Source organism: Schistocerca piceifrons, chromosome 2 (genome assembly GCF_021461385.2).
Source record: "Schistocerca piceifrons isolate TAMUIC-IGC-003096 chromosome 2, iqSchPice1.1, whole genome shotgun sequence".
NCBI classification, from domain to species: domain Eukaryota; kingdom Metazoa; phylum Arthropoda; class Insecta; order Orthoptera; family Acrididae; genus Schistocerca; species Schistocerca piceifrons.
The window spans coordinates 748,521,172-748,534,468 of NC_060139.1; the positions used below are offsets into that span (position 1 = coordinate 748,521,172).

General features: G+C 42.1%; 1 protein-coding gene across 1 annotated transcript in view; it reads left to right on the plus strand.

Annotated features, from left to right (window-relative positions):
* LOC124775818 (retinal guanylyl cyclase 2-like) overlaps positions 1-13,297 on the plus strand; it is a 295,210-nt gene that overhangs the window by 232,377 nt on the left and 49,536 nt on the right. The window contains exon 6 of the mRNA XM_047250651.1: positions 11,779-11,938. Coding sequence (XP_047106607.1) covers positions 11,779-11,938 — 160 coding nt within the window. The remainder of the gene's footprint in view (positions 1-11,778; positions 11,939-13,297) is intronic.

Here is a 13,297-nt window from a genome sequence, read left to right on the forward strand (position 1 = left end):
TTGCAAGACAATGAAAATAATTACATCTTTCACGCCCTTATGGTATCAAATCGTTCATGAAACTGCCACTAGATAATGACATTTATGCTACTGTGTTGTAATGCGTTCTAGCGAGACATTTACATACTAGAATGCTTTTACTACGGTTGATAGAATTGCCAAAACCGAATACAAAAAAGTAACTTGAGTACTATGAAAACATTAATATTAAATCTCGATTAATGACTCGTCAACGCATAATAGAGAGATACAGAGACAGGGATTCGAGGGCGAAGCTTTAGTTGTCTGCTGAATCCCCTTCGTTGTAAGCACCAAATCGTGAAAATCATATCGAGTTTGGTACGACCCCTTGTGCCCCAGCTGGTAGGCACTTACTCGTACTTCGTACGAGCCACGTCACCAAACTCTGCTACGTGGAGCTAACCGGAATTTCAAGGTGCAGCCTTAAGCCAAGCTACTAGCTCCTTCTTGTTTGAAAAACGTCAAATAATATCAAGAGTTCTATTTAATCTGTCATTATAAAAATCCGTGTGCAAAACATCCGAATTGCTTCCTGTTGCTTTAAATTCTGTCAAACATACTGGAAAATATATCTTGAGGCCACTACATGCGGCGGTGGAGCGCATTGCAAAGATCCACTCACCTTGTGGTCAATCACTTATCAGATGCACGCCTCCTTGAAATCACTGAAATGCAGTTCTCAGCCGGAGAAAGCTATAGGAAAACAGCAGCACACTTCGTAGCAACAAGTCGCACTAAGTTTGTTTTGTCGGTGGAAGGAACAGTTAAATGAAAGTATTTGCGTGAGTAAAATTTCACTCTGTTACGGTAAGCTTGCATACACAATCCACTACAAAGTCTTAATCTAAACTGCACTTAGACTGAAATGTTCACATGCACGCCTAATTATAATCGTAGCCAGTTTAAGTTAATTATGAACTACCCTTCACAGAAAGTTTACAAACGGATTGTTTCTTTTAGAATTGCTCGCTCAAACGTTGCTAGCATCAGTCTCACGGAACAAATTGTTCAGGTTCGCCAGTAAGCAACACGCCACACGGTATATAGATATTTTAAACGTCACCAAAAATACTGAATTTCATCCTGTGCATTAACTCGAATTTTCTTCTCAAACACTTTAGTGCCGAAATCTGAAAATAATAATTTTCAGTGGGGTACATATCAATAGGTCTGATCACTATGAGATTCAAGCACCGACTTTGAGATTCTAGCCCCGACTGACTTTTCTCCCCTCTCTGCACAAAAAAACCTTCCAGTTCCCAAAAACCACGCAAATGGTAATTTCTGATTGGCAGAGAAACGTCACAGCCTATCGGAAAGCAGCATCAAGCCCGCTCAATCCCGCCCATGTATACAGAACCAGTCAAAATTCGTCACTGAATCAGAACAGTAAATTGCCATAAATAACCTTTGAAAACCAACAAATATAAAATTAATTCCCTTTTACCGAAACTATTTTACCGAAATCATAATCTCTTTTCCGTAGTATGATAAACTGACAAAATAATTTATACCAAATTCCCCGGTACAAACGACTAACACACACGTCATTCTGGAACATCCTTCACGTAACCAATTACTTCACTGTATACTATAAAAACTTTACATAAAATAGTATTTCACATTCACACCTTCATTCAGTCCCTAACTAAACACAGCAAGAGTAGTAATTAATAAACAATTATAAAATTAAACAAACAAAACCGGAAAAAAATTGTCAGTAATTGGCTGCAGCTCAGTGTCCGTCAGTTACTGACCTCTATCATACCGTTTAGAAACTACATGCACTCGAGCCGCCTGATGCCACCTGTCTTGCGCATGACTCACACTGCACGCCTGTTCAGAGACGTACACCTCAAATGTTGTGTTCCAGCCTGTGAAACCCACCAAGGGTATCCTTTTTTTAATCCGTTACACAGGTATTGTTTTTTTTCTGAAGCTTATTCACATTTTTTTTCCAGATTGGCTCTATTTGAATAATGACACTGCATGAAATTCTGTTTAGGCTGCACACTCACGATAGCAAAGAGACCACGACGGCAGTGTGATGAACGTAGGCTGCAAGCGCAGCAGCGTACCAGGCACGATATACACTCATATTCCGATCTCGAGACGCGCCTTGTAGAAGACGATTCCGAAACCCCCGTGTAAATGTGAAATATGGACAAAATGCCCTTATTCACTTAGGATGTAATCTTCAGTGATCAAAATATATCTTTGGCAACATTTGTATAGCTGCTGTAAACTGTGAGTGAAGTAACCTATTGGATAGAATCGAAACATCGACGTTATTCGTCTTTAGATGTCAGAGGAAATGTGCATTGCAAATTAGTATGCGCGGTACCACCACTAGTGATAACAGATATCAGAGAAGTTCGATCTCGGTCACACTTCAATAATATCCTCAAGTAGTTTCTGTCCGTGTTTCCTCCTCAGTGGTTGTTTATGGTCGGCAGGAAACCGGCACTCAAACACCAGTAGGAGACAACGCAGGAAGGGCGTTGTGTATCACCAGGAGGAGTGCCCTTGTTGTTGTGGTCTTCAGTCCCGAGACTGGTTTGATGCAGCTCTCCAAGCTACTCTATCCTGTGCAAGCTTCTTCATCTCCCAGTACCTATTGCAACCTACATCCTTCTGAATCTGCTTAGTGTACTCATCTCTTGGTCTCCCTCTACGATTTTTACCCTCCACGCTGCCGTCCAGTACTAATTTGGTGATCCCTTGATGCCTCAGAACATGTCCTACCAACCGGTCCCTTCTTCTTGTTAAGTTGTGCCACAAACTCCTCTTCTCCCCAATACTATTCAATATCTCCTCATTAGTTATGTGATCTACCCATCTAATCTTCAGCATTCTTCTGTAGCACCACATTTCGAAAGTTTCTATTCTCTTCTTGTCCAAACTATTTATCGTCCATGTTTCACTTCCATACATGGCTACACTCCATACAAATACTTTCAGAAACGACTTCCTGACACTTCAATCAATACTCGATGTTAAAACATTTCTCTTCCTCAGAAACGATTTCCTTGCCATAGCCAGTCTACATTTTATATCCTCTCTACTTCGACCATCATCAGTTATTTTGCTCCCCAAATAGCAAAGCTCCTTTACTACTTTAAGTTTCTCATTTCCTAATCTAATTCCCTCAGCATCACCCGACTTAATTCGACTACATTCCATTATCCTCGTTTTGCTTTTGTTGATGTTCGTCTTATATCCTCCTTTCAAGACACTGTCCATTCCGTTCAACTGCTCTTCCAAGACCTTTGCTGTCTCTGACAGAATTACAATGTCATCGGCGAACCTCAAAGTTTTTATTTCTTCTCCGTGGATTTTAATACCTACTCCGAATTTTTCTTTTGTTTCCTTTACTGCTTGCTCAATATACAGATTGAATAACATCGGGGAGAGGCTACAGCCCTGTCTAACTCCCTTCCCAACCACTGCTTCCCTTTCATGTCCCTCGACTCTTATAACTGCCGTCTGCTTTCTGTACAAATTGTAAATAGCCTTTCGCTCCCTGTATTTTACCCGTGCCACCTGCAGAATTTGAAAGAGAGTATTCCAGTCAAAAGCTTTCTCTAGGTCTACAAATGCTAGAAACGTAGGTTTGTCTTTCCTTAATCTTTCTTCTAAGATAAGTCGTAGGGTCAGTATTGCCTCACGTGTTCCAACATTTCTACGGAATCCAAACTGATCTTCCCCGAGGTCGGCTTCTACCAGTTTTTTCCATTCGTCTGTAAAGAATTCGCGTTAGTATTTTGCAACTGTGACTTATTAAGCTGATAGTTCGGTAATTTTCACATCTGTCAACACCTGCTTTCTTTGGGATTGGAATTATTATATTCTTCTTGAAGTCTGAGGGAATTTCGCCTGTTCATATATCTTGCTCACCAGATGGTAGAGTTTTGTCAGGACTGGCTCTCCCAAGGCCGTCAGTAGTTCCAATGGAATGTTGTCTACTCCCGGGGCCTTGTTTCGACACAGGTCATTCAGTGCTCTATCAAACTCTTCACGCAGTATCATATCTCCCATCTCATCTTCATCTACATCCTCTTCCATTTCCATAATATTGTCCTCAAGAACATCGCCCCTGTATAGACCCTCTATATACTCCTTCCACCTTTCTGCTTTCCCTTCTTTGCTTAGAACTGGGTTTCCATCTGAGCTCTTGATATTCATGCAAGTGGTTCTCTTTTCTCCAAAGGTCTCTTTAATTTTCCTGTAGGCAGTGTCTATCTTACCCCTCGTGAGATAAGCCTCTACTTCCTTATATTTGTCCTCTATCCATCCATGCTTAGCTATTTTGCACTTCCTTTCGATCTCATTTTTGAGACGTTTGTATTCCTTTTTGCCTGCTTCATTTACTTCATTTTTGTGTTTTCTCCTTTCTTCAATTAAATTCAGTATCTCTTCTGTTACCCAACGATTTCTACTAGCCCTCGTCTTTTTACCTACTTGATCCTCTGCTGCCTTCACTACTTCATTCCTCAAAGCTACCCATTCCTCTTCTACTGTATTTCTTTCTCCCATTCCTGTCAATTGTTCCCTTATGCTCTCCCTGAAACTCTGTTGAACCTCTGGTTCTTTCGTTTATGCAGGTCCCATCTCCTTAAATTCCCAACGTTTTGCAGTTTCTTCAGTTTTAATCTACAGTTCATAACCAATAGGTTGTGGTCAGAATCCACATCTGCCCCTGGAAATGTCTTACAATTTAAAACCTCGTTCCAAAATCTCTGTCTTGCCATTATATAATCTATCTGAAACCTTCTAGTATCTCCAGGGTTCTTCCATGTATACAACCTTCTTTCATGATTCTTGAACCAAGTGTTAGCTATGATTAAGTTATGCTCTTTGCAAAATTCTACCATGCGCCTTCCTCTTTCATTTCTTAGCCCCAATCCATATTCACCTACTACGTTTCCTTCTCTTCCTTCTCCTACTGTCGAATTCCAGTCACCCATGACTATTAAATTTTCGTCTCCCTTGACTACCTGAATAATTTCTTTTATCTCATCATACATTGCATCAATTTCTTCATCATCTGCAGAGCTAGTTGGCATATAAACTTGTACTAGTGTAGTAGGCGTGGGCTTCGTGTCTCTCTTGGCCACAATAATGCGTCCACTATGCTGTTTGTAGTAGCTTACCCGCACTCCTATTTTTTTATTCATTATTAAACCTACTCCTGCATTACTCCTATTTGATTTTGTATTTATAACCCTGTATTCACCTGACCAAAAGTCTTGTTCCTCCTGCCACCGAACTTCACTAATTCCCACTATATCTAACTTTAACCCATCCATTTCCATTTTTAAATTTTCTAACCTACCTGCCCAATTAAGGGATCTGACATTCCACGCTCCGATCCGTAGAACGCCAGTTTTCTGTCTCCTGATAACGATGTCCTCCTGAGTAGTCCCCACCCGGAGATCCGAATGGGGGACTATTTTACATCCGGAATATTTTACCCAAGAGGACGCCATCATCATTTAATCATACAGTAAAGCTGCATGCCCTCGGGAAAAATTACGGCTATAGTTTCCCCTTCCTTTCAGCCGTTCGCAGTACCACAACAGCAAGGCCGTTTTGGTTAGTGTTACAAGGCCAGATTAGTCAATCATTCAGACTGTTGCCCCTGCAACTACTGAAAAGGCTGCTGCCCCTCTTCAGGAACCACACGTTCGCCTGGCCTCTCAACAGATACCCCTCCGTTGTGGTTGCACCTACGGTACGGCCATCTGTGTCGCTGAGGCACGCGAGCCTCCCCACCAACGGTAAGGTCCATGTTTCGTGGGGGAGTGCCCTTATATTGTGGGAATTCTCAATACATTACGAGTCGAGAAACGTTGTTGGGTGGTCTCGCTACTGCATCCTGCGCAGGCCCCTTCGTGCCTGCATAGTTACTTCAACCTACATTGATTGGAACCTTGTTACTCTAGTAAGGCCTTCCTCTCCCTCTACAGTTTTTACTATCTACTTTTCCTTTCATTACCAAACTGGCGGTTCCGAGAAAGTGTTCTATCAACCGATCCCTTGTTTATTCAATTGTAGCGCAAATTTCTATTGTTTCCAAATTTGATTTAGTATCTGCTTGTAAGATACCAGACTTCTCAACTGAACTTCAACATCCTACTGTGGTACCCGCTCCAATGCCTCGTCTTGCCTGAATTCTTAATCGTCCACATTTCACTTCGTTACAAGTCAGCTCTCCAAAGAAATAAGCACAGCAAAAGACTCGCTTACTGCTAAATTTATATCTGATGTTTTTTTCAGGAGCAGTTTTCTTGCTATTGCCAGTTTACATTTTTATATCCTTTCTACTTCCGCTATCATCAGTTACTTTACTAACCAGGTAGCTAAAATCATCTACTACTTTCCGTTTTTCATTTCCTGATATAATTACCTTACCATCAGCTGACTTAATTCTGCCATGTTCTATTACTCTTGTTTTAGTTTCATCGATGTTCATCTTATAGACTATTTTCAAGACAGTATACATTACGTTCAACTGATCTTCCAAGTCCTTTTATTTCTTCTTGACTTTTTAAATTTCTCCGTGGTGTCCTTTACTGTTTGTTCAATATACAGATTGAATTTCATTGGGGGTAGGTTACAACCCTGTCTCATTCTCTTTTCAAGTACCACTACTCCTAGATGTCCTTCGACTCTTGTAGCTGTAGTCTTTTTCAAATTGTAGACAACCTTTTGCTCCCTGTATTTTATCCCTGCTTCCTTAATATTTTCAAAGAGTGTATTCGAGTCAAAGTTGCCAAAAGGGTTCTCGAAATCCAAGACTACAAATGGTGTAAATGTAGGTTTGCCTTTCTTCAGTGTTTGCCAGACTGGAAGGCGACTCCGAACACTGTCGTACTGTCCGTAGATCATGCACATCTCTAAGCAAATATAGAGAGGTTGAAAGGGTCCTGTAGCCACCTTTCATTAGTCCGGTAGCCCATTTTCACTAGCATTTCTCTTTCTTTTCCTTGTTTCTCTTTTCTCATATCTCTCATAGTTGTGTGATTGAATGAATGTGGTTGTGTGTCACGTCGTTAGACGGTGGTGCAGTCTGCTGCAGTAAGTCTGCGATAGTCAAACAGATTCAGCAGCAATTGTACAGAATAGCCAACTCTCGTAATGGTCAAGTAGGCAAAGAGGTTTGCGCTACTTGTGAGAAATCTAGCTGCGTTAGGTTGGTGGCGGAAATGGCATCTTTGGGTTTTCCGGCCCACGCGGAGCGTGGAAGAGGCTGGAGATGAAAAAGGGAGGCAGTCTGCCGCCGGTACGGGAAGCGTCCACAGCCGTGCTCAAGTCGAAGAAGGGTGAGTTAGACTGACCGCGTGGCGCGTTGTACTTGGCGAGGGGACAGCTGTTAGCTTTTGGTCTCGCTTTTCAACTCTGATAGATTGCTTTGTCTTGTCGCAGCAAGGAATGCAAAACTTTGGCAGATTTTTCTTTTAGTAAATTTCTGTAGCAGCCTTGGATCCGCCGGAAGAGCGCCACACGAAGGTGTCGATAAGAAATGAGCACTCACTTCTGTATGAATGTCTGTTTGCCTTCAGCTGTGCCTGTATAAGCTTTCATTTTTCTAAATATTGATAGCTTTGCCTTCTCATAAATTTTCCTTGCTTCATGTATCTTTCATCCGTGGGGAGCCGACCACGTGGTTGAACATTAGAGTTTGTTGGGCTACCATCATCACTAACTGTCCGGTCTCATGTTTGTTTTAAAGAATGTTAACTGTTGATGATTGTGTGATGTGATATTGTTGCAACTTGGCCACGATACCTAGAAATTGCGTCTCCACAAACCACGTGGGCACGCAGGTGTACTGCGAAACGTGTACCGTTTCACGAGTTTTTGCGATCAGTTATCAGGCAACAGCAGTTGTATGAATGATTCAAACCAATGATTTTAGGTGTAGGTTATAACGGTGTATGTATCGATGCTTTTCTTTAATGTTTTAGGAATTAATGTTATCAGGAATTGTGTACATGCCTCACATCCATATCTTAGGAATAAATGATTTTATACAAAATCTTCTCTTACATTCCGAGGTTACGTTTTTGCACCTAAGCCACTCACCTCGTAGCTTTCCTGTTAGCACATCCAACGCGTTTCCTTACGCACAGATCCAGGGATTAGTTTCCCTTTTATTTTAAGACAAATGCTTTAGATTAAGTCTTATATTCAGGTGTGTTGCTGGGAGCTGATCTTCTGCACAGTGTTCATGCATGTACTATTTTACTTTAAGTGGTTGATTCTCGTGGACGGTGCACGGGAAATACTATTAATTACATCGCATCTCCTATGAGCGATATCACGACGTACGAATTTTTATGAGTTTTTGGTCTGTGATCAAATTAATTTATTTTCCGACTCGGCCAAACCTTTGATTAGTTGTATGGTTAGAGTCGGTGGCGACCCTAATCTTCTCACGTTAGTTTCAAAATCAATAAGCATTTCCATTCCCACTCTTAACGTAATAACCTGTAGAAACAGGTTAGTTACAAGGGGAAATGGGAAGGGGAGGGCGAGGGCGGATAGAGCGATGAAACTGGAAACTATCGACGTATAACGACTTAACTTCGACAGCTTCATTTCTGCCACTACGACTATGCTACTTCACACATTGCGAGACTAGCGCTCTTGGTAGAAAAAATGTCACGTTTAAATGGTGCAGCCGGTCATACGATCTCGACTCGGCAGAACAGATTTGATCTCTGTGGAGATTTTAAAACTGCACGCACTCCGCTGCAGAGTGGAAGGATCATTCTGAAAATGTATCACCTATTCCAACAAACACGCGACGCAACGACCACGGCGGAAAAATTTGGGGAATATGGTTTACTTCTAGATACTTTAAAACCGTTACTGCTTGCAGTGATATATCGCCAAGATTATAATCGGTCTACCCGACGAGGCCACATGCCGCTTTTCCAGTGTCCGTGAATGCGCATGCACGCATCGCTAGTATTTGTCGCCATTGATAACCCACTACTCAAATTTGGCATTAATTTTTTGGGTGTAGTACTTTCCCTTCGCTTGCTTCTTTTGAACATATACTTTGATTATCACGCGTGAAGTTACTTGTACGATGAGACTGCATTGCTTCAGTTGCGAGACAATAAGCAACGCACGTGCATCGGTAAACCTCCTGCAGAACGATCGGTGCACAATACTAATGCAGCGAATGCGTAATACAAACAGCACCTCTGCAGAACTTGTCTGGCATCTTCATGACTACAGGAACCGTCGCAGGCCCTTTACATCTATTGCCACTGAAGGCCTCTTCGCTAAACGGATACCATATCATTTATTAGTTTCATATTATTAAGTCTGTTTCAATTTTCGCTACGGAAGACAGGCCAGATAATGAGTTTTCCCAAACTTTCGTTAGTGGACAACAAGTGAAGTCATTATTTTATGTTTGTACTTTCCTAATTAATATAGAGAGAAATAAATATCAGTGCAACTGAAGCGGATCTCTCTAAGTTAATTATCATGCCTCTTAGCTGCGGATGTCCTACGTACCAAACTTTGTACTATCCCTTCACTTCTCGACATAAATCAGATTTGTCACACAGTATGCTGAGTTTTTTTTGAGAAATTTCTTCAAGATATAAACGGTTGTCCTGCTTATTGACTCGCCAATTCGTCTGCCACGTCGAACTTACTGTCCTCTCAGTAATTTATCATTCTTATGAGTACTGCAGTTCAGGGTTACTGAAACACCGCCTTCCGCAAAACACAGTGTACTTCATTTTGTTAGTTTGTGTCCGTTTCGACATCTGTCTATCATCTTCAGTGGATTTTGTTTTATTTCTGAAGCTACATTAACTGTGAAAATGAATGTGTACATGTTGGTTTGCTTTTATGCGTTTCTATGATTTGACAGCATCCGATGTTTTCTTTTCTATTATAGAGGGTGTCTGTCCTAAGACTCGTCAGATGCACGTTTTCTGGTATTACAGCAGATATTTACAATTTCATTTTTGTATTGCGTAGCTGGAGTTAGCCCAAACAATTGCTTATCACATGTTTAATGTGACGCCCATTGCCGACGGAAAGCGTCGGTTTGTTTCTCGTTATGAGCAAAGTGATTTTTAAATCGGAATTTTGCGCGCTCATTGCATATAGCGCTCTCAAATGAGTCTAGCGCGACATTCGTACTATTGATACGCATTAACAGGGGCAGTAAAACTCGAAGAATGACCAGTACTCAAGCAGCAATAGCACTGCCCTGGCCTGCTACCGCTAAGCATGCAGTGCTGCTACAGAGCCGCTGCTGGATTACTGTTTCTTATTCGTGTTTTAGTCTCCCTGTTAATACGTATCAATAGTACGAATGCCGCGCTAGACTCATTTGAGAGCGCTATATGCAATGAGCGCGCAAAATTACGATTTAAAAAGAATTTTGTTTGTCCATACGCTGTTGCCATTTTTCGGGGTGCACTCAGTCTCTTGATGCCAATTGAGGAGCTACTCGATCGAATAGTAGCGGCTTCGGTCAAGAATACCATCTTACGACCGGGAGAGCGGTGTGCTGACCCCCCGCCCCTCCTATCCGCATCTTCCTCTGAGGATGACACGGCGGTCGGATGGCCCCGGTAGGCCACACGTGGCCTGAAGACGGAGGGTGTAATAGGAAACAATCCGACGCTATCTCCTGATGCTGAGCATCGCACAAAAGATATGATGAGTAGTATTTATTTAGGTTGACTCCAGCTACACAATAGAAAAACGTAATTCAAATATCTATCCAAACGCTAGAGAAAATGCGCCTGACGACTCTTATCTCTGGTGTATTTTCTTTGCTGGTTGTACTTATATACATTGATTTTCAGACCTTCCTCACTTCACTCTCACTTTGTTTCAAAATTTTCATAGAAAATAATGAGATTTCGCGAAGACTCAAGTCGGCACACTCATTGAGAGATGACACCAAGTGGCACACAATGAAATTCGTCTGCCGGCTGTTACAGCGACGTACTACGGTACTGTAGCGCACGAATGTCAGTGTGCATCAAGACTGCTGATATGTAGCTGCAAACGAACAAAACGTAAATTCCGTAACTTTATTTTCTCGATCTCATAATACAGAATTCATGGTTACCGCTAGTACTTTTCTCTACAGAGGTGTCCTTGCAAATATAGCTTTTACTCAAGTGTTCAGAGATTTTTTTGTGGCTATTTCTAGTTTAATTTTGTGTCGTTAACAGTACTGCCGTTGGAGGTTTATGTAGTTGTAATGTGCAACTAATTGCTTTTCGAATTTGATAGGATTTATTGTGCTATTAATAAGATGCTGAGCAAGTGCAGGCTCAACATCAAACTGTGGTGTTTCAGGAGCATTATTTCCTGGACCATGTGCAGTTAGACGTTAGGGTCTTAGTGGTGACGGAAACAACGGGAATTTAGTTAACAAAATGTTTACGAAACTGAATGGTCGTTATGTCAGCGCAGTTTCCATATTTCCGCCAGTACCACGTCTAGCTGCCCATGATCCATACTGTAATCTTGTTGTAACACACTACCTAATGTTGAGCCTGTAGTGGCTCGAAAACTAGTTAAAGGTACAATAATCGTATCAAATTCAAAAGGTGTCGCATCAAGTTCAAAAGGTGTCTGGTTGTACATTATACTTACATAAACCAGTAATTTAAATGGCAGATGCAGTTCGTCACGCACAATGGGTACAACGAATGTTAGCAGCACTTGGTAACGTAGACGTGTGTGTGTGCTGTGTTGCAGGGCATGCGCTACCTACACACGACGCCGGTGCGCGTGCACGGCTACCTCACGTCGCGGAACTGCGTCATCGACGCGCGCTGGGTACTCAAGGTCACCGACTACGGGCTGCCCGCCTTCTACGAGGCGCAGAACATCCCGCCACCCTGCAAGTCCGCAAGGGGTCAGTTTCGCATCGCACCTCTCTGATCTTTCCACGCCCTGTAACTACAGAGCTCGACAGTTTATACGCAGTGGTGGGTTCTGCACGTCAGTTGCTACACTGTTGTGATGCGTGTCCACTGCTTTGCAGGAACATGGCTCTGCCGAGTAGTCTTTCCACGCTACAGCGCTGTCAGAAATTTTACGCCAAACCCATAATCCCACCACCCATTTAGCTCACTAACACATAAGAAAACATACTGGACCAACCACCGCCTGCAAACTCCTCTGGCGCCACCATCTACTAACCATCCAAGAAACAGACAGCAGTTAAAATTACTAAGAACACGTACATGGAGATTACATTCCTCCCGCGTCCTCCACACCTACAAAAGCCTAGTCCAGTGCATTCTTATCTTTGCCAACGTAGCTTAGCTCTTGATACCTAAATTGTATCACTCTTCACAATTCTTTGAGAACCATGGACTCTACCACACCTTTCGTATCCATCATCTCTGTCCTATAGGCATCCTGTACTATAGTTCAATTCTTTTATCTTGGCGGCTCGCGCATGCCCGCCCAGACGCGGGAGATTGCTGCGTTGCCAGTAGCACACGACGCACGCGCCAATAGGAGCAGCCCCATAGTATAGCATAGTTCGCAAGCTTACGTTTAGGGGGGAGCGCGCAGTTCATGAAGTAAAGCCATCACGGCCGCATTAACCCTTTCGCTGCTACAAAGACGTGCTCCCTGCATTCCGCGCTGTGGGCGATTTTGTCACTGCACTGCTCGCCTGTGCAGACACATAGTGTTCCGACTGCTTTGACACTCTTTATCATTCGATTCCACAAAAACTATTTGGCTCAAAAATTAGATTTTTACCTATCTTCTTGACTGATACCTTCCCCCCATAAATGACTTAATTTTGTTTCGATGTTCAACGCAGTTATTATGCAGCATTAAATATAGTAAACCTTTGCACGAAATTTTGAAGAATTTGCAGAGGTAAAGTCCATAGAGTATACTTTCCAGATGGTCGATTTTAGTTGCCACAATGTTGAGAATGAAATGTGGACAAGATACCTATATATTTCATTTAAGTACCACATAAGTGTCGTATGTAATATTGAGAAATATTCCACCTTTCGCGACTGTAACAAAAGTTTTACTTACACTGGGCACGTTTGGCTTTATTTTAAAGCACTTCAATCAATCAAAAGGAAGTAGACAAAATACATTAAACAAAACTGTGGACTTAGAAAAACATTAGGACTTGAATATACCGTCTGTCAGTGAAGTGCTCAGAGTTATGTCAAATATAATTTTGTGTGTGGCACACACAAACAGCATTTATTTGCTAAAACACTGATGAGCCAACACA